This window comes from Choloepus didactylus, chromosome 2, assembly GCF_015220235.1.
Source record: "Choloepus didactylus isolate mChoDid1 chromosome 2, mChoDid1.pri, whole genome shotgun sequence".
Lineage (NCBI taxonomy): Eukaryota > Metazoa > Chordata > Mammalia > Pilosa > Megalonychidae > Choloepus > Choloepus didactylus.
The window spans coordinates 233,487,648-233,513,724 of NC_051308.1; the positions used below are offsets into that span (position 1 = coordinate 233,487,648).

Genomic DNA, 26,077 nt, shown 5'->3' on the forward strand with positions numbered 1-26,077 from the left:
GCAATTGGTAAACGTTCTCAATATTATTTCATAGCATGGTATTTATACCCTGCTTTGAGCTGTACCTTTTTAATGGCACATTCCAGTGGTCTGAAAGGAAAATGTTCTATTTAAGTGGAGAACTTGGGTAAAAGGGAAATAACTGCTTGAGCACTGGGAATTGCTCGAATTCTTAATTTTTTTTTTAAATGTCAGTCCCACCCACACCCAGACCAACATGTAGGTGTCTTAAATAAAAAGAGGCAAGGAACAAAGTTCAGTAGGATACCTAAAATAGTTTAGTATATTATTGATGGTTATTTTCTCATTCTGTTATATCTGAATTCTAAACATAGCTGCCTAAATTGTTCCCCTTCCTCTCACAGCTTTGTTGGTAATTGACTGCTGAACATTGAAAATGCAGTGTGTGAACCTTGCCATTAGCTTTGCCTGCTTTGGGCTGTGCCTTCCTCTTCCAGAAACCTTTGTATGCTCAAAAGAGAAGCAGGAAAATGCCTATTGCCTTATTTTAGCAAAGGATTAAAATACATGTGGTAAAGAGACCTCATGGGGCCAGCTGCTGGCTGGATTTTCAATCCAAATAGAGAAGAAGGATGTTTGCTACCTCTCTGAAAAATAAAGGTTCTGTGCTCTTTTGCTGTTTGGAGGAAGCAGCTGCCAAGAGTTAATCTTTGAGGAATGAGAAGACGTAAATGAGCCCTTGACTCTTTTAGTTCTGGAATCATGGATTTGTCTTATTAATCATTGTTCTAAAGGACATAAATTAAAGTTTCAAGAGACCATAAGACCTTGCTATATTCTATTCTGGAGGTCTGGATTATCAGGAGGATAAGAGAATATTGTTTTATGCTTGGCACCAGTTGGTTCAGTTCAAAATTTCTCCTTTGTTGTAGTAGCTAGTTCAAGAAAAGTCTAAGAGAACCAAGATAAGTGAAGCTCAGCTCCTTCAGTGGAGATTAAAATATGGCTCTAGTAATTATCCTTTTGTCTTAATGTCCTCTAATTTTATACTTTATCCTGACAGTTCTTAGCAAATCTGAAAAAATGAGCAATGGGTCATCACAGAATTTTATTTAATAGACTTTCTTGTTGGGTTGTGGAGTAAAAAAGAAATGATTTAAATATAGTTTAGAAATTATTTTCAACAGGCAGAAAGAGTCAATGGCAGGTATAAGAGCATTTAAATCTTCAGATATCATTGTAGTGTGTTTGAGTTCTGGGGATATATTAAGCATTTTATAGGTGTGAGCCTGTTGGTATTAGATGATATTTCATATCTTCACATCTCTGGTTTCTCTAATTTCTTTGGTAATTTGCGAAGCCTGAGTTCCCATTATTGTACAATGTCAGAGGTCAGACGATTTGGATTTTTACTACGTCTACTGACCAAGATTACTAGGTATAAGCGACTAAATACTACCTTTATTATCTCTTATTTCATCTTATTTTCTGATTTGGCCTTCCTAGTATAGCGCTTTCTAAAGGACCTGTTGGGTGGGCTGAGTTTAAGGAAAAGAAAAAGGTTACTCCCAGGACTAGTATTTATCACGGAGGTAATTTATAGTGGCATTGGATGAGTCGATAGTAGTAGCATTTCCCTTTTTCTAAACTTGAATAAGTGATACCAGATTTCAGAGGAGATCTTAAAAATCGTGGTGTGCTAAACTTGAACTAGACCCACAAATAATCTGGATGATCACTGAAGCCATAGCACTAGTGCTTTGAATCTCTTTTCTCTTTCCCCTTCCTTTTTCTGTGTGATGCCAACTGGGCTAGCCTAGTGTCACGTAAACATTGAAAGTTCTCTACTTCTCGCCTCCTACTGGCATGTGTGAAGTGGGTGGGGAAAAAAGCTTTGCCTGCCTTCCTCCTGAAATCCAAGATGGTAAATGCAGGATAGAGGCTAAATGAGCCTTCCAGTGAAAGGCAAGGTGGCAGAGTTTAGCTCTCATACCTCTCATCTAGACCCTGCTCTGATCTTTTCTGGTTTGTAGGGGAACAGCCCTTCTCAGAGGCATTGTCCCTTTTTTCATAACAGTGATACCTAGCAGTGTGTATATAATCATCTTATCAAAAAGGCTCTTGGAGCCCTGAGTGCTTTTTAAATGTTTCTTACTGCACTTGTTTTCTGGTCAGTACCAACTAGTATGATTAGGGTCTTTGGATACACCTAGGGACTTAATTATTTTCCTGCTTTTCCTTTCTGTTGCTTTGGGACTGGCAACTACTGAGTTCCCCTGAATGCCCTTTGGAATTCATTAAAACTGTCTGCTTCAGTCACATTGGTCTTTATGTGCATCACTTCATTGTATTGATTTAAATTTTTTTTATTCTATTACATGTAAAGATTTGTTTAGTGACTTGTGCTTGAGGTTTCATTTGAAAACAAAACAAAAACAGTAAGAGGAGTGCTGAAGGAAGGGGGATGGGAGAATAGAGTTCATAGGTTAGCACTGACTGTCTTTGCCTAGCCATAAAGGATTATGATGCAGATTTAGGTTGATTACATAGCAGTGCTGACATTTCACTCATTGAGTACCCTTTTTAATTCTTGTGTGCTTTTGCTGGAATTATACCATCTTATTTAATGACATCATTGTCAATTTGCTTAGTGTGCTCAGAGACTAAATTTTCATAGCTTTTCTCTGAGCCTTATTTTAAAGGATAATGTAATACTGACCAACCTGAAGAAAAGAGGCTGATTAAAGAAATTTGGTACCTGGTTGCTGAATGTGTGAAATAGTTGAGCTTTGAAACTATGGGCTATAGTTAAGGTAAAGGCAGTAACAAACAAAAAACCTTGGGAAGTCTCTACTTCAGCATATTTCATTAAGCCTGTTTGTTTTAATCTCCTTTGGATATTTGCTTTTACCCAGTATAGTAACTAATTAGATCTTTATAACTAGATCAAGACTATTTTTTCCGCTCTAGGGTTGCTTTTTGTGTATACATGGAGAGGTTGGTGGGGTTCAAAATGAAAAAGCAGTTATCCATTTATTGTTTTCCTTCTAGGTGCTTGCTATTATGATGCTAATCAGTCTATGTATGTGTTTGGAGGCTGTACCCAGAGCAGCTGCAATGCTGCTTTCAATGACCTCTGGAGACTTGACCTAAATAGTAAAGAGTGGATACGACCTTTGGCTTCAGGTAAGAGATGAAATGCTGATCTTTGCCTTCTTACTGGCTGTCTCCCTTGGTATGGATGCTCTACCTGGTCCTTTTTGGTATTGATCTCAAGGACAGGTTGCTGGAGCCCCAGGTCCATTGTCCAATCTGCTGTGTATATGCTATCAGTAATATGCTTGTCTAAGGACTTCAAATTGAAAAAAAAATAAAATTATACTTTATGAGTAGTATTGGTGCCCTGCCAAAATTGCTGTACTACTGTGTGAATTCATTTGTGTGATTTTCTCAAATACTTTTCAGGTGTGATCTGCTTTTGGTATGAAGTTGAAGTAAGAGCAGAAACACAGAGTCGTGAGAACTGTAGCTGACTGACAGAACAGGGCTAAGAACTCTGAATACCTTTTGTTGTTGCCAGCTCAGATATTTGGGGAGTGTATGGGACATGCCTCTACTAGTTACTCTTAAAAACGCAGAAGTGTGGGAAGATTCTGCAATAGGTGCATTCCTGAACAATCCCTCTATGCCAGAATTCTGGCAGAAAGAAACTAGATTATTTTTTTCTTTTTGACCTAACGTTTCTTAGGAAAACAAATGAACAAACGCACAGTTGTTTTTGCACTCATGAGGCAGGACAATTTGAAGAGGCACAGTTATAAGATTGGAGGGGTTGGGTGTGATGGGGAAATTGAGTCCATTGGGTATTAAGGATTCTGCCAGATTTTTTTGGCAAGCTTTTATAAAACATTCTTCATTGGACTTTTTAAGGTTGGAACTCAGTCCAGGACTGAGGATACATGGGTTTTCTTGGGCAGGTTCCTCATTTCTTTAGGCCTTGGTTTATAACTTTGATTTCTAGATGGGAGGCAACACAGTGTATTAGAAAGAGCACTCGACTAAGACTGAGGATACACAAATTTCATTTCATTTCCTGGTGTAATCACCAATTCTCCATGTAAGTAGGAACAAGTTACTGCACCTCTCTGGCAGAGATATGGAGTAGGACTAGATGATTCTGGTTTTTAAATGGGCTGGGAAGGCTAGTCTATGTTTCCATTATTTATATATCCACTGCTGTGAATGTCTAGGCTAAAGGCTTAAAACCTGTTTATCAAAAAGATCTACATTTTGCTTCCCCAAAGTTGAACTCTCCTATTATAATCCCCACCACAATAGGCAAATAAAGGAGGAGTATACTGGCAGTGGATAGTTATAGGTAGGGCTGGGTTTTGTGCTGATGAAGTTATTTATTAAAATTATTAGAAACATGAAGAAATGTTAATCTTTTTAAAGTTTTGCAAGTTAGTACTATTTTAGGAATCTCAGAATTTTATACTTAGGAAGGTCTCATTTTCTAGCCTTTTGTCCCCTATGTTTTTTATTGGATTATGGACATGAATTATTAAAGCACAAATTGTATTCTGGTGGTTGGTGAAATACTGAGCCACAGCTTCTAAAATGTGGACAATCTTCTAGGCTTAAGCATCCTATTGCCACTGTACTTATCCAGACCCCATTCTAGAGCAACTTTGTTCTGAACACAAAATACTAATCCTGTCTTTGTCATCTATTTTGCAACCAAGCTTTGTGCCTTTGATAATTTGGCATGAGTGTTTGAGCATCAGAATGTTGCTCTTTCTTGTGGAAATGGAGCTTTGGACTTTGAGAACTACATAGCCTGCTGCCAGCTATGCAAGATGGACATGGGAATGTTGATTTGTTTTCTTTTTAAACCACTAAGCTTTAAGACTGTGCTTTGAAATCTCTTAAAATTTCTCTGTAGAATCTGAATTTTTAAAATAGAACATTAGAACATTCCCTTTTACAAAACAAACTCTTGTGTGTTTAAAACAATTTTCTAACAGTGTGCCTTAAAGAATCTAGTAGCTGCCTCACCTCTAATCTATAATTAGAGACAGTTTTAAGAGGGGTGAGGGGTAGGGCTTAGCTTTTTTTTTTTTTTTTTTTTTTTTTTTTTTTTTTTTTGGCTTTTATAAAGGGGGTTTATTTGGTTACAAGTTTACAGTTCTACAGCCATGAAAGTATCCAAACTAAGGCATCAACAAGATGATAACTTCACTGAAGAATGGCCGATGGTGTCCGAACACCTCTGTCAGCTGGGAAGGCATGTGACTGGCGTCTGCTGGTCCTTTGCTCCTGGGTTATGTTTCAAAATGCCTTTCTCCACAATGTCTCTGGGCTTTTGCCTTCACTCCTCTCTCTTGGCTCCTATGCGTCATTGCTTCTTTCTCCCAGGGTGTTTCTTTCTAAGTGTATGGGAGTTCTCTCTTAGCTTCTCTGGGGCAAACTCTGGGCTTCATCTCTTAGTTTAGCATCTCTAAATGTCCTTTTGTCCACATCTCCAGGCGTCAGCAAGCATCTCTCCAAAAGTCTCTCCAAAATGTCCCTCTCAGCCACTCTGAGCTCCTTCTGTTTGTGAGCTTTTATAGGACTCCAGTGATTAAATCGAGATCCACTCTGAATGGGTGGGGTCCATATCTCCAGGGAAATGATTTAATCAAGTGTTTCGCCCACAGTTGATTGAGTCACATTTCCATGGAAACACTCAAAAGATTCCGACCTAATCAACACTAATATGTCTGCCCCCCACAAGATTGCATTAAAGAATATGGCTTTTGGGGGGGGGGGGGCTTAGCTTTTTGAAATATCTACTTAAAAAAAAAAAAAAACAACTAATAGTTTATTAAAGAGTCCTGTGAGATTCTCATTTGTGCAGAAGTCCCATGGGAAGATTCCCTGAGGAAATGTTTATGCATGCGGTCATGAGTCCCAACCAAAACCACATCTAACTGAAATGTTGATGAGTCTCTCTGAACAAAACTGTTATCTGTCTTGGTGTGCCTGACTCACCCATTTTAGTTCCTGGAGGTGGGTGGGTTGGAGAGTGGCTAAGGGGAGGGTGCTACCCACTAGACCTTCTGGTGCTGGTTGTGTGGTCTGCTTCCAGCATTTGAGTGTTTGCAAGTGGTGGGAGTAGCTTTAACAGTGCTCATTCTTCAGTAGTGTAGCTGTTTGGAGAAGTAGCATCAAATACGCAGTAGAGCAATTTTGGTTAGGATCAGAGAGTCTTGACAGAAAATGCTACTACATCAGATGTCTTTACATACATATTTAGTCAGATTGCTAACCAAACTGGAGTAGTCTCCTTTTGGTTGGAATTAATATGATTTGCCAATGAAACTTTGTCTTTAGTTCTTTTCCAAATTACATCTGGAATTAGGGTGGTGGTGATGAGTGTTGGGATGATGAATGTTACAGCTGAAAGAGACCTACAGCTAGTATCCTCACACTTCCCAGTGAGGTCCCTTCCTTCTCCCCTTTATGCCTCCTATTGCAGTCCGTACCCCCATGGAGTTTATATTGTAATGGGGAAGAAACAAAAAATAAGTAAGCAAATTGTTAGAAACTATGAAGGAGAGAAACAAGGCTTGAGATACAGAATAATGGGGGAGAGCTACTTTAAACAGGAAGCAACGTTCATGCTGAGACCTAAAGGAATAAAGAGTAGAGCAAGTGATAGCAACATGTGCAGAGACCCCAGAGTGGAAAAGAATAGGACATGATGGAGGAACTGAAGGCAGCCCTTTGTGGATACAGCATAAGGAGCAAGGAGGAATAGTGGCATGAGATGTAGACAGGAGCCAGCTCCTTTACATGCTAAGGTCAGAAACCTTTGAAATTCTAAGCAGAGGAGTATTGCAGTCTAATTTATATTTCAAAAACACATTTATTGCTATGTAGAAAATGAATTGAAGGAAGGCAAGAGAGTAAAGCAGGGAGAACAGTTAGGAGGCTTCCAAACTAGTCCAGGTGAGAGATGGTGATGGCTTAGACCAGAGTCATGGCAGTGGAGATAGAGAAGTAGATGAATTTGAGCTGAATTTTTATGTTAAAATTGACAGGGCTTTTTGATGGATTGGATGTGGGAGGGTGAAAGTGTCAATCAAGGCTGACTGTCAGACTTACACAGCTAGCAATAAATGATGGGGCCATTTGCTGAAATGGAGGAAAAAAAATGTGGGAGAACTTTAGTTTTGGGTCCCTCTTATACATTTAAGTAGTAGTATCAAGTAGTTAGTTGCTAGAGAGTTTGGAATTTAAAATAGAGGGTTTGGCTTCCCTTAAATGACAGCATAGTCCTATTCAGTTAAATTCTTCACTCACACTTCCTTTGTTCATGCAACAAATATTTAAGAATTGCCTACCAGTAATGCCTGAAATTGTTCTAGATGCTGGAGATACATGAGTGAATAAAACAGGCAGAAATCCCAGCTATCATGGAAATTACATTTGAGGGAAAACAGATATTTAAAATGAAAAATAGCATGTTAGAAGGTGATAAGCACTATGAAGAAAAACCACAGTGTAGTAAGGAGGATCAGGAATGGGGGATTTTAACTAGGGTAGACCTCACAGAAAGAGTAACATTAGAACAAAGACTTAATCGGTAGAAGGAGTGAGCCCTGTGGATATCTAAGGAAAAGACATTCCGGACAGAGAGAAAAACCAGTGCAAAGGCCCAGAAGTGGGATGTGCTTGGGCCAGTCAAGGCATAATGACAACCCCAGTGTGACTGGAGCAGAGTAAACAAAGGAGAATGTACTAGTAGAGGAGGTTGGACAAATAGTGAAGGTGTCACATATGCAGGGCCTTCTGGTTATTGTAAGGACTTTCTCTTTTTTTTTTTTTTTTTTTTAGTGAAATAACTAGTCGTTTAGGTTTCTGAAAAGAGAAATGACATGATTTAAGTTAAAGACTTTATAAGAGGGCAGGAGTGGACCCGGGAGACCACTGACGAGGTAGTAGCAGTAATCTAGGTGAGAATGATGGTAACTTGAACTAGGGTGTTAGTGGAGAGATAGGTGAGAATGGGTGGATTTGATAGAGCCAAAGGATTTGCAGATGGTTTGGTTATGGAGGTGAAAGAGAAAGAGAGGAGTCAAGGATGACTCCAAAGATTTTAGCCTTGGCATTTAAAAGGCTGGAGTTACCATTAAATGAGATGGGAAGACTGAGTGCTCAGGGTTGGCAGGGGACAGGAGAGATGAGAAGTTCAGTTTGAAACATGAACTTAAGTCTGAGATGATTATTAGGACATCCAGCTGGAGGTGTTGAGTAGGTCATTAATTACATGTATTTGTCTGGAGTTCAGGGGCGATATCCAAGCTAAAGAAAGGTATTGGGATCATGCGCATATAGATGGATTTAAATCCATGATACTGAAAGAGATCACAAGGAAGTGAGTAAAGATGAAGGAGAGGTCTATGGACTAAGTCCAGGGAACGCTAGCATTTGGAAATCAGGGAGAAGAGGGGGAAACAGCAAGAGACTAGAAAGGGAACATCCAGTGAAGTAGGGGAAGTCCAGGCAAATGTGGCGTCTTAGAAGTGACCATACTTGAAAAGTATTTCCAGGGGAGGAGGAAGTAATCAACCATGTCAAATACAGCTAAGAGAGCAAGTCATATGAGAACTGAGAATTGACATTGAATTTAATAACATGAAAGAGAGCATTTTCCATGGGTGGTAAAGGTGAAAGCCTTTTGAAGAGTTTTGCTGTAAAGGAGAGCAGAAAAATGAGGCACTAAATGGAAGGGGATGTAAAATTAAGAGTTTTTGCTTTTAAGTTGGCAGATTTTATAGCATGTTTATATACTAATGGGAATGGTCTTCCTAGAAGGACAATTTGGTTTGGATAGAGGGGAAGAATTGTTAGAGCAATGTCCTTGAGTAGTGAGAAAGGCAGAATCTACTATACAAGTGGAGGGATTGGCTGAAGATAGGAGCACTAACTATTTATCTATAGGAACTAGAGGGAAGGCAGAGTTTATAATGTGGTTGCTAGTGAGTGGGTAGATGTGGGAACTGTGGAAGTTCCCTACTGATTGCTTTACTACTCATATAAAATAATTGAAAGTGGAACAAAACAGAAGCCATTAGAAATCCTGGCCAGTGATTGTGAATGAGCAATTGTGTACATTGTAGTCTTTGCCAAGTGGTTCTAGGAAGTTGAATGTTTCGCCTTCTGGTATTGTATTAAGGTAACTAATCAGATTTATTTGACTCAGCCTGTGTTCAACTCTCAAAACAAGTAAACACAAGTTCTTGGGACAAGTACTTTCAAAAACTGTTTAAACCACTGTTTCCCAAATAAATTACTTTTATTCAAACTATGGCTAATTTTGGTGTCTGTTTAATATATAATCATCTTATGCTACGCCGTCTTTTTTGGTTATTTTACATTAAAATACAGGTTTTCAAGTAGAAATTTTATACTTAAAATTGGAGTTTTTTCTGATTTTCAAAACTTCCTAAAGATTAGCCCACACCCATTTACAAGAGGGAAACATATTTCAGTTTTGAAACTTCCATAGTTAGAAGAAACTGTAAATATTGGGAGAGTCTATAAATGTCAGGTAACAATTTAAAGCTCAGCCTATCATCTCTGTTAACTAGTCCTGGGAACACAGTTGATTTTCCCACTACAGTCTCCCAATAGAATCGTCTTTCCAAAGGATTTTTTTTTTTTTTTTTTTCCCTTTCCAATTTTGTCCCTTTCATTCACACATGCAACTTCAAGTGCTGGCTTGTGGTTCGGGCCTCTTGGTTTAGAAAAATGCACAGAGATACACAACCCAGTTGTCTGTTCCAAACTTGGCCTTGCCACTCCTGAGCTCCTTGATCTGAACTTAATCACTTCTGTGCTCTCTGGGCCTCGTGTTTCCTTCATGGTAAAAGGAGGAAGAGCCAGATAGCAGATCACCTTTATCCAAATCACTTGGGAAGCTTACTAAAAATACAGATTACTAGGGCCTCATAGCAGACTCACTCATTTAATCAGAACCTCAAAGGTGGAAATAGGATGGTGAATCTGCATTATAAAAAAAGAGAAAATTTCCTAGCTGATTCTAAATCATATCCAAATTTGGAAACCCTGGATTACACAATCTCTGTGATACGTGCTCTCTGATTCTGCAGTGTGTACCTTACTCGGTGTTATCACAGTTATCAGGTGGGCATAATGTGCCAAAGTAGACTCTTTTAACTGTTACTCGGGAAGAAGAATGGCTGCTCTTTGTTCTCTTAGCTACTTCCTTATAGAAATAGCTGCCTTTTACCTTAGTTAATCAGGAGTGGTCTACTCTCCCAGGAAATATATGTGGACCTTGAGAGAGTTTTGGAGGTAGGGTGTTGGTTGCCCCAGACGCTTCATATATACTTTCTAACTTTCATACCAACTCGATTAGGTTGGCACTGCTCTTATCCCCATTTTACAGATGAGGAAACAGAAGCTCAGTCACCTAGTAATTTACCTAAGATGGAAAAGAGATTGAAACCCAAGATTTTGTCTCTAGTCTATGCTCTTTCCACTATGGCATGCTGTGAGTAGTGTTATTTTTTTATAATTTATTTCCCAGTATGGATTATTTTTTCCTTACCTTTTTTTTCTTTTTCTTTTTCTTTTTTATTAATCCATTTTTTAAATTGTGAACTTGAACATATATGCATAGCAGTGAAAATTTTCAAAGTACAATTTAACAAGTAGCTAAAGAGCAAATTTCAAAGAATGTCATAGGTCATAGTTCCACAACTTCAGCTATTTCCGTTATTGTAAAATGTAACATACGTACAGAAAGGTGTTAACTTTCAATGTACAGCTCAACAAGCAGTTATATAGGTAATTTCAAAAATTGTTAAGGCTTTTACAGTTCCACAGTTTCAGTTCTTAGCTTATTATGCAATACGTGGTATATACAGAAAGGTGAAGACTTTCAAAGCACAATTCAACGAGTTGCTATAGAGCAAATTTCAAAGGATGTTATAGGTTATGGTTCCACCATATCATTTAACTCCTTCCAGCTATTCCAACACCCCAGCATATAAATATAAATATATAGTTATATAACGTTTCAGTATTCATAGACCTTTGTTAAATCTTATCTTGTTTGTTGCTACCCCTTCCTCTCACTTAATCTCTTTCTCCATCTTCAGGGGTGTCTGGGCAATGAGCATCCTAACTAGTTCATATTGAAAGGGGTGTCGACATCTGAGGAAGGGGCTGCATCTGATTGTTCTGAAAGAGGAAGTTGCCTCTGGGTTTTAGGACTTATTTTGCATAGGAACACTCTGGTGGATTTAAGTTTCAAAGAGATAAAACTTAATGAGTGAATCTTTTCTAGAATCTCAGGTAGGTATCTAGGTATTTGGGGACTACTTTTGGTAAGGGCATGGCATACTATGGAGCCATGCCCTTAACTGGCTCCATAGTATGCCATGCCTGGAGCTTGCATAAGAGAAACTTCCAGGATAGCCTCTCAACTTGATTTGGGATCTCTCAGCTATTGTGACCTCAGCTTGTTACCTTTCTTTTTTCCCCCTTTTGGTCAAGTAGGCATTTTCAATCCCTTGCTGCCAGAGCCAGGCTCATTCCTGGGAATCATGTCCCAAATTGCCAGGGAGATTCATTCCCCTGGGAGTCATGTCCCTCATGAGGGAGGAGGTTAATGAATTTATTTGCTGAGTTGGGCTTAGAGAGAGAAGCCACATCTGAGTAATGAAGAGGTTCCCTAGAGGTGCTTCTTAAGCATAATAATAGGAGGGCTCAGCCTTCCGTTTACAACCCTGAATTTCACAAGAGCAATCTTCAAATCAAGGGCTCAATTTATTAAGTAATAGGTTCCTAATTTCGCTTAATATATAGTCTATCCCAAGATAAATGGTCAGTTTCTTACATTATCTTCACTTAGTTGTACAATCATCATCACTCTCAACTTTAAACAATTATCACAACATAATACATCCCAGAGCTCTTATCAGCTGCTAATTATTAATCCCTAGTATTAGTGTGGTAAGATATTCCTATTAAATATAGTCTTTAATATGTAATGGGTAGTATTTCCATATACCACTCTGTTGTTAATCCTCTGCACTGGTGTCATACTTTTTACGTATATCATGGTAACACTTATTTAGGTTTGTGGTGCTACTCTGTGGGTTACATGCCTTTAAACAAACATTTACAAACACGTTCACCTTCAATGGGTCGCTGATACTTACAGTCCCATTAATGAACCATAGTCACACCTCACCATTCCCATACCTTTAAGTCCACCCTCATTATCATATCTGTACATATTAGATTATCATTCCCTCTTCATTAGCTTGTGTCTATCTCTGGGCCCTCTATATTCTACATTATAAGACACTTGTGTTACTCATGGAGTTCACGTTAGTGGTAACTACATATCTCTTCTGTGTCTGGCTTATTTCACTCAGGATTATGTCTGCAGTGTTCATCCATGTTGTCATATATTTCACGACCTTGTTCCTCCTTACTGCTGCATAGTATTCCATCGTATGTATATATCACATTTTGTTTATACACTCATCTGTTGAAGGATATTTGGACTGTTTCCATCTCTTGGCTATTGTGAACAATGCCGCTACGAACATCGGTGTGCAAATATCTGTTCATGTCACTGCTTTAAGATCTTCTGGGTATATCCTGAGAAGTGAAATTGCTGGATCATAGGGTAAATCGATAACTAGTTTTCTGAGGAACCACCAAACTGTCTTCCACAGCATTATACACTTCCACTAGCAATGAATAAGAGTTCCAATTTCTCCACATTCTCTCCAGCATTTGTAGTTTCCTGTTTGTTTGATGGCAGTCTTTCTTATTGGTGTGAGATGATGATATTTCATTGTGGTCTTGATTTGCATCTCCCTAATAGCTAGTGAAGATGAACATTTTTTCATATGTTTTTTAGCCATTTGTATTTCCTTTTCGAAGAAATATCTTTTCATATCTTTTCCCTATTTTATTATTGGGCTGTTTGTACTATTGTCGCTGAGTTGTAGGATTTCTTTATATATTCAAGACAGTCTCTTATCAGATACATGGTTTCCAAATATTTTCTCCCATTACGTTGGCTGCTGCTTCACCTTTTTGACAAATTCCTTTGAAGTGCAGAAGCTTTTGATTTAGAAAAGTTCCCATTTATCTATTTTTTTCTTTCGTTGCTTGTGCTTTGGGTGTAAGGTCTAAGAAGCGACCTCCTAATACTAGGTCTTGAAGATGTTTCCCTACATTATGTTCTAGGAGTTTTGTGGTACTGCCTCTTATATTGAGGTCTTTGATCCACTTTGAGTTAATTTTTGTATAGAGTGTGAGGGAGGGGTCCTCTTTCATTCTTTTGGATATGGATATCCAGTTCTCCCAGCCCCATTTGTTGAAGAGACTGTTCTGTCTCAGTTCAGTGGATTTGGGGGCCTTATCAAAAATCAGTCAACCATAGATCTGGGGGTCTGTTTCCAAGTTCTCAATTCAATTCCATTGATCATTCCATTCCATTGATATGTCTATCTTTGTGCCAATACCATGCTGTTTTGACTACTGTAGCTTCATAGTAGGCTTCAAAGTCAGGAAGTGTAAGTCCTTTCACTTCATTTTTCTTTTTTATAATGTTGTCAACAATTCAAGGCTCCTTTCCCTTCCAAATAAATTTGATAACTAGCTTTTCCAAGTCTTCAAAGTAGGTTGTTGGAATTTTGATTGGAATTGCATTGAATCTGTAGGTAAGTTTGGGTAGGATTGACATCTTAATGACATTTAGCCTTCCTATCCATGAACATGGAATATCTTTCCATCTCTTTAGGTCCCCTTTTGCCTCTTTTAGTAAAGTTATGTAGTAGTCTTTTACGCCCTTGGTTAAATTTATTCCTAGGTACTTGATTTTTTTAGTTGCTATTGTGAATGGAATCTTTTTCTTGAGTATCTCTTCACTTAGGTCATTTCTAGTGTATAGGAACGTAACTGACTTATGTGCATTAATCTTGTATCCTAACATTTTGCTGAATTTGTTTATAGGCTCAAGTAGCTGTGTCGTTGATTTCTCAAGGTTTTCCAAACATAAGATCATATCATCTGCAAATAATGACAGTTTTACTTCTTCCTTTCCAATTTGGATCCCTTTTATTTCTTTGTCTTGCCTGATTGCTCTGGCTAGAGCTTCTAGCACAATGTGTTGAATAATAGTGGTGACAGTGGGCATCCTTGTCTTGTTCCTGATCTTAGAGGGAAGGCTTTCAGTCTGTCACCATTGAGTACTATGCTGGTTATAGATTTTTCATATATACCCTTTATCATATTGAGAAAGTTTCCTTCAATTCCTACCTTTTGAAAGTGTTGTTATCAAAAAGGGATGCTGAATTTTGTCAAATGCATTTTCAGCATCTATTGAGATGATCATTTGATTTTTCCCTTTTGATTTATTAATCTGTTGTATTACATTGATTGATTTTCTTATGTTGAACCACCTTTGCATGCCTGGGATGAACCCCACTTGGTCATGGTGGATGATTTTTTTAAATATGTCTTTGGGTTCAATTTGCGAGTATTTTGTTGAGAATTTTTGCATCCATATTCATTAGGGAGATTGACCTGTAGTTTTCCTTTCTTGTATCATCTTTACCTGGTTTTGGTATTAGAGTGATGTTGGCTTCATAAAATGAGTTAGGTAGTATTCCATTTTCTTCAGGTTTTTGAAAGAGTTTGAGTAGAGGAATGGCGTCAGCTCTTTTTGGAAAGTTTAGCAGCATTCCCTTGCGAAGCTCTCTGGCCCTGGGCTTTTATTTGTAGGAAGCTTTTTGAGGACTGATTGGATCTCTTTGCTTGTGATTGGTTTGTTGAGGTCCTCTATTTCTTCTCTGGTCAGTCTAAGTTGTTCATGTGTTTCCAGGAAATTACCCGTTTCCTCTAAATTGTCTAGTTTATTGGTATACAGTTTTGTTCATAATATCCTCTTATGATTTTTTTAATTTCTTCGGGATCCACAGTAATGTCCCCTCTCTCATTTATTATTTTGTTTGAGTCCTCTTTTTCATTTTTTCGGTCTAGTAAGGGTTTGTCAATCTTGTTGATCTTTTCAAAGAACCAACTTTGGGTTTTATTTATTCTTTTTTGTTGTTGTTGTTCTCCATATCATTTATCTGTGCTTTAATCCTTGTTATTTCTTTTCTTCTACTTGCTTTAGGATTAGTTTACTGATCATTTTCTAGGTTCAATTGTTGCATTAGTTTTTTTGATTTTAGCTCTTTCCTTATAATGTATGCATTTAGAGCTATAACTATGCATTTAGGGCTATAAATATCTCTAGATATTTAGCAATTTCTCTTGCAATTTCTTCTTTGACCCACTGATTATTTAGGAATGTGTTGTGTAACCTCCAGATATTTGTGAATGTTCTAGGTCTTTGATGGGTATTGACTTCTAATTGCATTCCTTTGTGGTCAGAGAGTGTGCTTTGAATAATTTCAATCTTTTTAAATTTATTGAGGCTTGTTTTATGCCCCAGCATATGATCTATCCTGGAGAAAGTTCCATATGCATTAGAGAAGAAAGTATATCCTGGTAGTTTGGGATTCAATGCTCTAATTCATCTAATTAGATGTTAAGTCTAATTTCATTTATCCCATTGTTTAGGTTCTCAGTTTCCTTATTGGTCCTGTGTCTAGTTCATCCATCTGTAGGAAAGAGTGGTGTATTGAAGCCTCCCACAATTATTGTGGAAATATCTATTGCTTCCTTCAGTTTTGCCAATGTTTGTCTCATGTACTTCAGAGCACCTTGATTGGGTGCATAAACAAATTCGTATTGCTACCTCTGCTTTCTTTTGTCTATAGCTTGCATGTAATATTTTTTTCCATCCTTTCACTCTCTCTGTGTCACTGGGTCTAAGATGAGTCTCTTGTAAGTAGCATTGATAGTTCATATTTTTTAATCTATGCTTCTAATCTATATCTTTTAATTGGGGATTTTAATCCATTCACATTCAGTGTTATTACTGTGAAGGCAGTTCTTGAATCAGCCATCTTATCCTTTAGTTTCTATTTGTCAGATTTATTTTCCCCCCTCTCTATTTCCTTTAAGTTACCCTTACTAATGCTCTTCAGTTCTGTACCCTTCTCTAGACCACTCTCTCCTGTCTTTTTTTCTCAGCCGGTAGAGCTCCCTTTAGTATTTCTTGTAGGGCAGGCTTCTTTTTAACAAATTCTCTCAGCATTTGTTTGTGAAAATTTTAAATTCTCCCTCAGTTTTGAAGGAGAGCTTTGCTGGATAAGAACTCTTGGCTGGCAATTTTTCTCTTTCGGAATTTTAAGTATGTCATACCACTGCCTTCTCACCTCCATTGTGCCTGTTGACTTGTCAGTACTTAGTCTTATGTTGTTTCCTTTGTATGTGGTGAATTGCTTCTCTCTTGCTGCTTTCAGAACTTTCTCCTCTTCAGCATTTGACAATCTGATCAGAATATATCTCAGAGTGGGTTTATTTGAATTTATTCTATTCGGACTTCTTTGGGCATCTTTGATTTGCATATTTATGTTGTTTAGAAGGCTTGGAAAGTTTTCCCCAACAATGTCTTTGAATACTCTTCTTAGCCCTTTACTCTTTTCTTCAACTTCTGGAACATCAGTGATTCTTATATTTGCGCGCTTCATGTTGTCCATCATTTCCCTGAGATCCAGTTCAAATTTTTTTATTTTTTTCACCATTCGTTCTTTTGTGCTTTCACATTCCATCAGCCTGTCCTCAGGTTTGTTAATTTGTTCCTCTGCCTCTTCAAATCTGCTGCCCTTTGTGTCTCAAGAATATTTTTAATTTGATCCACAGTATCTTTTATTTCCATTAGATCTACTTTTTTTTTCTTTACTCTTGCAAATTCTTCTTTATGCTCTCCTAGGGTCTTCTTCATGTCCTTTATATCCTGAGCCATGACACTGATGTTTGTGTGTCTGTGTATCCTCTGGCTTTTTGATTTGGACGTTTGGGTTATCCATATCTTCTTGTTTCTTCATATGCTTTATAATTTTTTGTTGTTTTTAACCTCTTGGCATTTGCTTGTCTTGACAGGGTTCTTTTAAGATATGCACAATTATTTGAGCATTTATCTATAATTTGACAGAGCTATAGCTTAGCAGAGTGCACTTTCCCTGACCTACCAGCAAATGGCGCTCTTGAGCTACCTCTTACCCTCAAGCCAGTTCTCCCTGACTTTGTCTGTACACTGAGTCGGGGTCCAAATCATGTGGAAGTCCAATCATTGCACCAATTTTCTGTGTTTACTGGGGTGGGGGGTGTGCCTTGCAGTTTGTCAAGGAGTCCACTCCAGGACACAGTGGTCCCAGCCTTTCTCAAGACTGCGGATGGAATACTTTGGTGCTGTAGAGCTGCGCATCTCATCTTCCACATCAGATGCCCCACATTCCCTGTCTGCCATGTGTTGGTAAGTCCCTGCGATTGGGGGAGGGCGCCTGGCACTTCCGTGCAGCACCCTTGCCTCTAGACTGTGCACACTGCGGGTTTCCGTGGAGGAAGAATGAACGCCATCACGAGCCCGCCAAATCCCAAATTCCCTCAAGGAAGCACAGGGCTGTGAAGGGTTATCTCCCCAGCCAATTGCAAAGATGGCTGCATGGGATGTGGAAGGCTTCCCCCTTTCATGCTCATTTGCCTTTTCCAACTGCCAATCCTGGCGCTGGGTCTCTTGACTATGGGTCTGTGAGGGGTTATCACTCAAGCCAAGTGCTGCGTACAGTTCCTGGGGCATGGAAGGCTGCTCCCCTCTGCACTCTTCAGCTGGCTCCAGCCATCTGTTCCCCGGTGGCATTCTGGTCCAAATACTCACCAGTATTAAACACAGTCTCTCGACTTCTCCAAGTACGCACTCACTGTGGGTGTAGAAGTCCCTGCCCAAAGGGTAGAGCTCTGGAACTGCTGTTCTGCAGCACTTTCTGTCCTTTATCTAGTATTTTTCACAGAGAAGAATTTTGCTCTGCCTTTCCTAATCTGTCATCCTCCTGTAACTCATTACATTTTTAAAGTTAACTTTTATTAGAATAGAATGTAGATTTCCTACATACCCTACCCCACAGCCAGTTTCCCGTTGTTAACACCTTGCATTGTATGTTTCATTTGTCACAAATAATGAACCAGTATTAATACTTATTAGTAACTAAAGTCCATATTTTATTCACATTTCCTTAGTTTTTTACTTAACGTCATTTTCTGTTTCGAGATCCTATCCAGGATATCACCTTCCATGTAGTTGTCATGTCTCCCTATACTCCTCTTGCCTGTGACAGTTTCTCAGACTTTCCTTTTTCTGATGACTTTGATAGTTTTGAGGAGTACTAGTCAAGTATTTTGTAGGCTGTCCTTTTAAAAAAAATTTTTTTAATTTTGCAATTATTGTTTATATTGTTTTATAAACTGCCTCCCCTGGTAACCTCTAATTTGCTTTCTATCTCTGTGAATTTGCTATTTCTGGTCATCTCTTATAAGTTATATTGTAAAATTTTTGTCCTTATGTGTCTTTGCTTATTTCACTCAGCATAATGTTTTTAAGGGTCTTCCATGTTACAGCATGTCTCATAACTTAATTTTTTTCTTATAGCTGTGTAATATTCCAGGGTGTGAATGTCTCACATTTTCTGTTTATCCATTCATTTGTTGATGAACTCTTGGGTTGTTTGCAGCTTTTAGCTATTGTGAATAATAATGCTTTTATAAACATTGGTGCACTAGTATCTGATGGTGACCCTGCTTTTACTCTTTTTGGTCATATACCTAGAAGTTGTATTGCGGGGTCAAATGGTAATTTTATGTTTAACTTTGTGATTAACTTTCCATGGTGGCTGCACCATTTTACATTCCTACCAACTACGCTCTGGAGTTCTAATTTCTCCACATCCTCTCCAACACTTATTATTTTCTTTCTTTCTTTCTTTCTCTTTTTTAATGATAACCATCCTTGTTGGCATGAAGTGGTGTCTCATTGTGGTTTTAATTTGTTTTTTCCTAATGGCTAATGATGTTGAGCATCTTTTCATTTGTTCTTTGAAAAACTGTCTACTCAAGTCCTTTCTCCATTTTTTAATTGGCTTGTCTTTTTGTTGTTGCATTGTAAAAGTTCTTTTTAAATTCTGGATTTTCAACCTTTATCCAACATATGATTTGCAACTATTTTACCCCTTTTTTTTTCACTTTCTTGAAAATCATTACACAATAATTTTTAATTGTGATGAAATCAAATTTATTTATTGTTTCTTTTTTTGCTTGTGCTTTTGGTATCATGTCTAAGAATCCATTGCCAAATCTCAGGTCATGAAAATTCGCTGCTTATCTTCTAGGAGTTTTATAATTTTAGCTCTTGCATTTAGGCCCTTCATCCATTTTGAAAGTGATTTTTGAGTGGCATTAGACTATCCTTTAATATGGGTTTGTCTGGTGTTTTTCTCACAGTTAAACTGGGGTTATTGATTATTAGGAGAAATACCATAGAGATAAAGTGCCATTCTTATCACCTCATATCCAGGGTACCCACTACCAACATGACTTCCCATTCTTGGTGTTAACCTTGATCATCTGGATGCACTATGACTCTTTGAGGTTTGTTATATTTCTCCATTGTAAAGTTACTCTTCTCCACATTTTAATTTTTTTTAATGGTTTATTTTTCTTTCCTATCATTCTCTTTTCTTTATTTGTAGTTACCCTTGGTCCTTGACAGTCCATTGAATTGGGGTTGGTGGTGGGGAATAACCAAGCTTTCTGGCTATTATGTCTATCATCAGGGGCAGGAAAGGATAATGAGTGGAGGATATGTCATTTGAAGACAGCTTTTTACAGCTTAGAAAATTTTTCAATATCAACATGATTTGTCTTAAATTTTTTTTTTGGCGGGGAGTGAGAAACATATCTTATTGTGACCTAATGCAATCAAAATCTTTCTAGCTGTCCAGACTCAAGATGCTCCGTTGGAAATAATTTTGTTCCCCTAGATGAATAATCACACCTTCCAAAAATTACTGGGTAATCCTGCAGAAAAGCTGGTTTACTTTTGGAATGGGGAAAGGAAAAAGAAAGAGTATTTGGTCATGTCAGATGTCTGTAGGAATGCCAGAGCACCCTTACAAAGAGCTGGAAAATGCTGGACTAGTCCAGAAGTAATTTGCCCAGAATATCGTTTCTCCTAAGATGGAAATGATGATACCTTGCAAATGGTACACACGGAGTTCTTGGATCCACTAATGAAGCTTTCCATCTTGTGTGTAGTGGGGAAGCTTAGTCTTGGGTTCTCCACTCCCTTTTCCTGAGCCTATGGTAATGACGTCACAGGAAATGTCAAAACAAGTAAGGATATCTGGTACTAATACCTGGCACCACGTGTAACCAGAACAGCTTACAGAGGAGTCTGTTCTTGGAAAAGAACACTAGTCCTTTCCTTGGCTTAGGTCCTTGGTCTCCAGCTGCCTTTAAATAGCTGGATGTGGAATTTTTTAGAATAATACATTAGTGTACTCATAGGCATTATGTTCTGCTTTTAAGCATCATATGCAAATATGTGCCAAGTCTGTGGAGATGGGGAAGAAGTGGGTGCTTATCAACTGGTAAATAATCAAACCACATAACAGGAGGATGGCTTTCAAATACACCCCAAACATCTGTTCTCTGTGTCTAAAAACAGGTAATTGATCTCATTGTTTTAATGTTTTCTGTATGAATGAGGAGATCCAGTTAATTCTGCTTTTGGATCTTTTCTTGATTACAAAATGCATTCATCGCCAAGATGTATTAAAGTCTACCTGTAGGTTTTGCATGTTAAAAATGCTGCATCCTTTAACTTTTTCTTCATTTGGTCTACATTCGGTGAGCTGCTTTTCTTTCTTAAAGCCTTCTAAACCTTTCCTTCTTTTAGGTAGAAGTCCAGAGCTTCACTGAGAATAAGCAGTGACTTTCCTTAGAAGTCTTAGCTCTCAGATCTGTACATTGTGAGCCTGTCTGCCTACCATCTTGACAAGTAGTTTTGGTTGCACTTGGATTCCCTGGGTAGTAAAACTCTAGAATAGTTAGTGTTGTTTATGTTTATTCTTGGGTGCACACATAGTCTCCCCAATAGCACTTCATGTTTTATTATCACAATAAACTTCATTTTGTGTGATACCTTATCCCTATGTATCTTCAGTGCTATCTAGATTTAATAACTTCATTTTGTGCCTTGAAGGAGTCTTCAAGCTAAGAAAAATGAAATTATAGAAGGCTATCCTAAATGAGTGAACATAGAATATACTATCCACAAGTCATTCCTAACTTTTCCTTCTCCACGAATGATCCTGTTGGTCTTCAGAACACTCAGCAATGCCTTGTACAAACTCATGCCTCTTATGCATGTTGTGTGGCTGTTATTTTTACACAATCAGTGTCACACCAGTTTCTAAAGTTTTTCCAGCTCTCATAACTTTGAGGAGATTTTGTAGATAATTTATAGAGGGCTCTTTTGTGGATGAAGGTAATAGGTGGTCATTTATTGGCTTATAAATGTCACCTTGAATTCTGGTAGATTAGTTTATCCTTTCAAAACTCAGAAACTACCTCTCATGCCTTCTTTGGGCAATAAACTCTTTGAGCTCTGCTTTAATTGATTCTACTTTTCAAGCAAATATAATGTCCCTGATCATTGGGTCTGTGTCTTGGCCAACTCTTGACATCCTTCCTAGTTCTTGGCCAGTGAACCCCTGGTGAGTAGGAAAAGAGGTTCATCATTTCCTTTTTCCATGCATGTTGTACAGGAATAGGAGAATCAGAGAAAATTTAAAACTCACTCTACTTAGAATTGGGCTTCTCCACATTGATTTTTTCATGAGTTTAGTGGGGTTTTGTTTGTTTGCTTGCTTGCTTTTTATGGAGCTATAGTTTATTGATATCACTAATTGGAATCCATTCAAAGTAGGTGTATGGATGTGTTTTCACTCTTGAGAGAACCCCACCTTTAGATCCCCCATATACATAATTGTGCATACACTCTGTTTTGATATGACATGAAGATTTTAGCATTTAATTTTCCCTTCTTATATGAGAAAATGTTCTCTTGATACTATGACTAAGACAAGCTAGTAGGCCCAGTAATTCAGCAGCCTGTTGGTGGTGTGCAGTACAAATGCATTTATTCACAAGTATCTGAAGTCTTTTTCCTTTGATCAGTTTTTGTGCTCGCATTTGGTGTAATAGCAAAAAAGTAATTTTCATTTTCTTCACTTGTACACTATAAGGATAATGAGCAGCAAGAACTGATGAGTTTGATAACCTCCTTCTCCCAGTTCAGTTCAGTAAGAGCCTTCGTGAAGCCTAAGAGCATGGATGTGTACAGCTTTCCCTGGCATTCTAAGCAGTTGGGTTCTGCAGAGCTCAGTAACAGACTCAGGCATTGGGTGGCAAGAGGCTAATTTAAAAGTTTGGCTTTTTGGAAAATGGGTAGAAGAAGAAAAAACCCAACCTACCTGTGCTGGTTTGAATGTATTATGTCCCCCAAAATGCCATTATCTTTGATGCAGTCTTGTGTGGGCAGACATATTAATGTTGATTAGATTGTAATTCTTTGATTGAGTGTTTCCATGGAGATGCGACCCACCCAACTGTAGGTGATAACTTGGACTGGATAATTTCCATGCAGGCGTGGCCCCACCCATTCAGCATGGGCCTTGATTGGTTTACTGCGGCACTATATAAGCTCAAGCAGAAGGGGTGAACTTGCTACAGCCTAGAGGGACGCTTTGAAGAACGCACAGTAGCTGAGAGGAGCTGCACTTTACAGAGACATTTTGGAGATGGCCTTTGAAAGCAGACTTTTGCTCCAGAGAAGCTAAGAGAGGACAAACGCCTCAAGAGCAACTGAGAGTGACAATTTGGAGAGAAGCTGCAGCCTAGAGAAGAACATCTTGGGAGAAAGCCATTTTGAAACCAGAACTCCAGAGCAGACGCCAGCCATGTGCCTTCGCAGCTAACAGAGATTTTTCCGGACACCATTGGCCATCCTCCAGTGAAGGTACCTGATTGTTGATGCGTTACCTTGGACACTTTATGGCCTAAAGACTGTAACTGTGTAACCAAATAAACCCCCTTTCTAAAAGCCAATCCATTTCTAGTATTTTGCATTTCGGCAGCATTAGCAAACTAGAACACCACCCCTTCCACCTTTGGGCAGCTTAATTTCACAGTGAGATAATTACATGTGTGTGCTTTGGTAACTTGTTTCTCCAGAAATTAGATTGGAAATCAGTATTAGTAGTGAAATCTTCCTAACAGAGGAACCTTGAGTTCCCAAAGCCTGAAAAGTGACTGCATTCATTCTTCATTTATTCATTTTCATTCCTTAATTTATTGAGTGCTTTACTATATGTCCACTATTATTCTTGGTACTGCAGACAAAAGTGTCGCAGGATAATATCTCTGCTGAGGAATCTAATAATGAGGATGCTGACTCCTTTCTATGCTGCTCTCATGGCACGTGATGTTTTCTGTTCTCATAGTAAAGAACCAGTTATTCCTTCTGATATAGAAGCATATTTCACAGAACTTTTACCTAAAAACACTCAAGTACAATTTCCAAATGATAAAAAGTGGAAAGGCCTTACTATAATAACTGGGACAGATGATTCATACTCTTCAGGACCCATATTAGAAAATTATACTAAAGGAAAAGCTAAACAGTAAAAAAAAAAAAAAAAAAAAAAAAAAAAGTGAATATTTCCATAAAAGCAGAAAGGCCCTCTCAACCTTCTTAAATATAAATAACATGTAATCACTTAGTCCTCTGTGAAAGCAGGATGGGCTGTAGCTGTTACTTTAATCATAGAGAAGTTGTAAATAATGTAGCAAGGTTGAATACAGTCCTGATCGAATGTATGTTTATCAGTATGACGTAGTGGCTAAACTAATCTTAAAATAAAATGAAAAAACTATATTAATAAGTTAGAAACAAGTAATTTTTAATTACTTAAATTAAAAAAATTTTAATTACTTAAATTAAAAAATTGTTAATTTTTAGACTTTTTTAGACTTCTCTTCTAGACCTGCTAAAACTTGCATTTACAAAATAGTTGATTAAAATATTTCTCTGGATTGTACAAGAAGGGAGAAACAGAAACCACTGATAAGACATGGTACACAAGATCAATTTAATTTTTAGACTTTACACAAGTTAATATATGTTACATTGCTCTTGCAGAAATCATAGCTTAATTAGTAAAAATATTATCAGTAGTTTTACAGGCATTCAAGGATAAGCCTCTGATAATGTGGATACCTTCCTTTGATCCTGAACCACTCATGGATTGAGATACTTCGCTTTGTAAGACATTCGTGTTCATGAAGCATCATTTAATGTAAAAATAGAATATGACTTAAAGTTACTCTAAATCAAGATGCTATAAATTCTCTGTAACTGAGACAAGGGGTAGCTCTCTGATTTCATATCCAGCTGCATCTGGAGGAGTGGGGACTCCCAGGCTTGGTAATGTATCAATTTTTTTTTTTTTCATAATAGAGATTTTATTGGTTATTCTGAAGATCGGCACATAGACATTATGAACAATTTGTACACAGTTAATGTATGTACTGAAAAATCTAAAAAGCCTTATAGTTGTAATTTTTTTCTGAAGTTATTCCAGTGACTTTCCAGCTTAAAATTTGGAGGCAAGTTTTCCCTAAAAAGATATCAAGTACCAGTATCTTCAAATTTGATAAGCTGTTACATCATAAGTCCCACTAATTCACAATTTACTATCATACACACTACATACTCATATTTCCAATCTTTCACAGCATGTAACAAAGTTACTAGGAAAACTGGACGACTACAACCAAGGATGTTACAGAGTACACACGGTTCTGACAGGGATTCAAGATCAGAGAGCAGTTTTAAGAAACTATTCTACTAAAAAACGTAGGAATAGAAGTAATTTAAAATGTTCAAGACATATTAAATGCAAGACTGTGACTCCAAATCATTATTTAGTATGCGATGTATTATATGGTATAAAAACTGCCACCCCCCCACCCTATGGAATGTTAAAGTTGACAGCCAAGACAGTCAAAGCCTCCCATAATTCAACATCCCATTATTTTCTGGTTGTACTAAAAAGTAAACAACCAGCAAATGATTTCTCCTCTTAAAAAAAAGCATTTACACTTAAAAAATGGGTTGAGGTGGGATTTCAATCTCCTTCTTAAAAATGTTTCTTCTAGAGCTACTAAAAACTTGGCATTTACAAAATAGTTGATTAAAATATTCCTCTGGATTGTACAAGAAGGGAGAAACAGGAACCACTGATAAGACATGGTACACAAGATCAATCAGACTTGGCTTCTTTCTCTCCTGCTTCATCAGAGGCTGGACTCTCTCCATTTTTATTTTCTCCGTTTTCTGCAGGTAAATCTTATTTAATTTCTTGGTTAGCCATTTCAGCTTGTTTTCCTTTTACTCTTTTCCCTTTTGGTTGCACTTTTTTGTCTGAAGACTTATCCTTTCCCGCTGCCTTTTTTGGGTTTGTTTCTACTTTGCAGGAGCAGGCTTAGTTGACAGCCTCGCTGACCTCCTCTTGGGCTCCTCCTTCCCTGTGGGGTCGGTCGAGCTGACCTTCCTCTTGGGCATGCTGGAGGCAGAGCAGGCGTTTGCCAGGTGCTGTGGGCCGTGGCGCTCCAAGAGCCTTCACGAAGCTGGGCTGCTGGCCTCCGCTCCTCCTCCGTATCAATTAATTTTTACATTTGTAAACTTGCTCCTTTTACCTAAAGTGCTCCTTCAGTAAAAATGTGTGAAAGGTGAATTATTGTCTTGAGTGCTCTTTACTTTTAAACTGTTGTGTGTCCCTATACTCTTGAGTAGGATGTTACTTGATAAAGCTTAAACCGACTAAATCATGACCTGATGAGGCTCAGGCCTTTTCAACCGAAGATAGTTTCGGTGTGTAAAGAGATGAGTCCATAACAGTATGAACAAGAAGCAAGGTCTGTTGGAGGAAAACAGACAATAAACAAATAAATCATTACAAAGAAAATCTAAAGTGCTAAAAAGAAAATACCTGGGTGATTCAAGAGT

General features: G+C 38.0%; 1 protein-coding gene across 4 annotated transcripts in view; it reads left to right on the plus strand.

Annotated features, from left to right (window-relative positions):
* FBXO42 (F-box protein 42) overlaps nt 1-26,077 on the plus strand; it is a 145,542-nt gene that overhangs the window by 89,496 nt on the left and 29,969 nt on the right. For all 4 annotated transcript variants that reach the window (XM_037828403.1, XM_037828405.1, XM_037828402.1 and 1 more), the window contains one exon: nt 3,013-3,147. In XM_037828403.1, the coding sequence (XP_037684331.1) occupies nt 3,013-3,147 (135 nt within the window). The remainder of the gene's footprint in view (nt 1-3,012; nt 3,148-26,077) is intronic.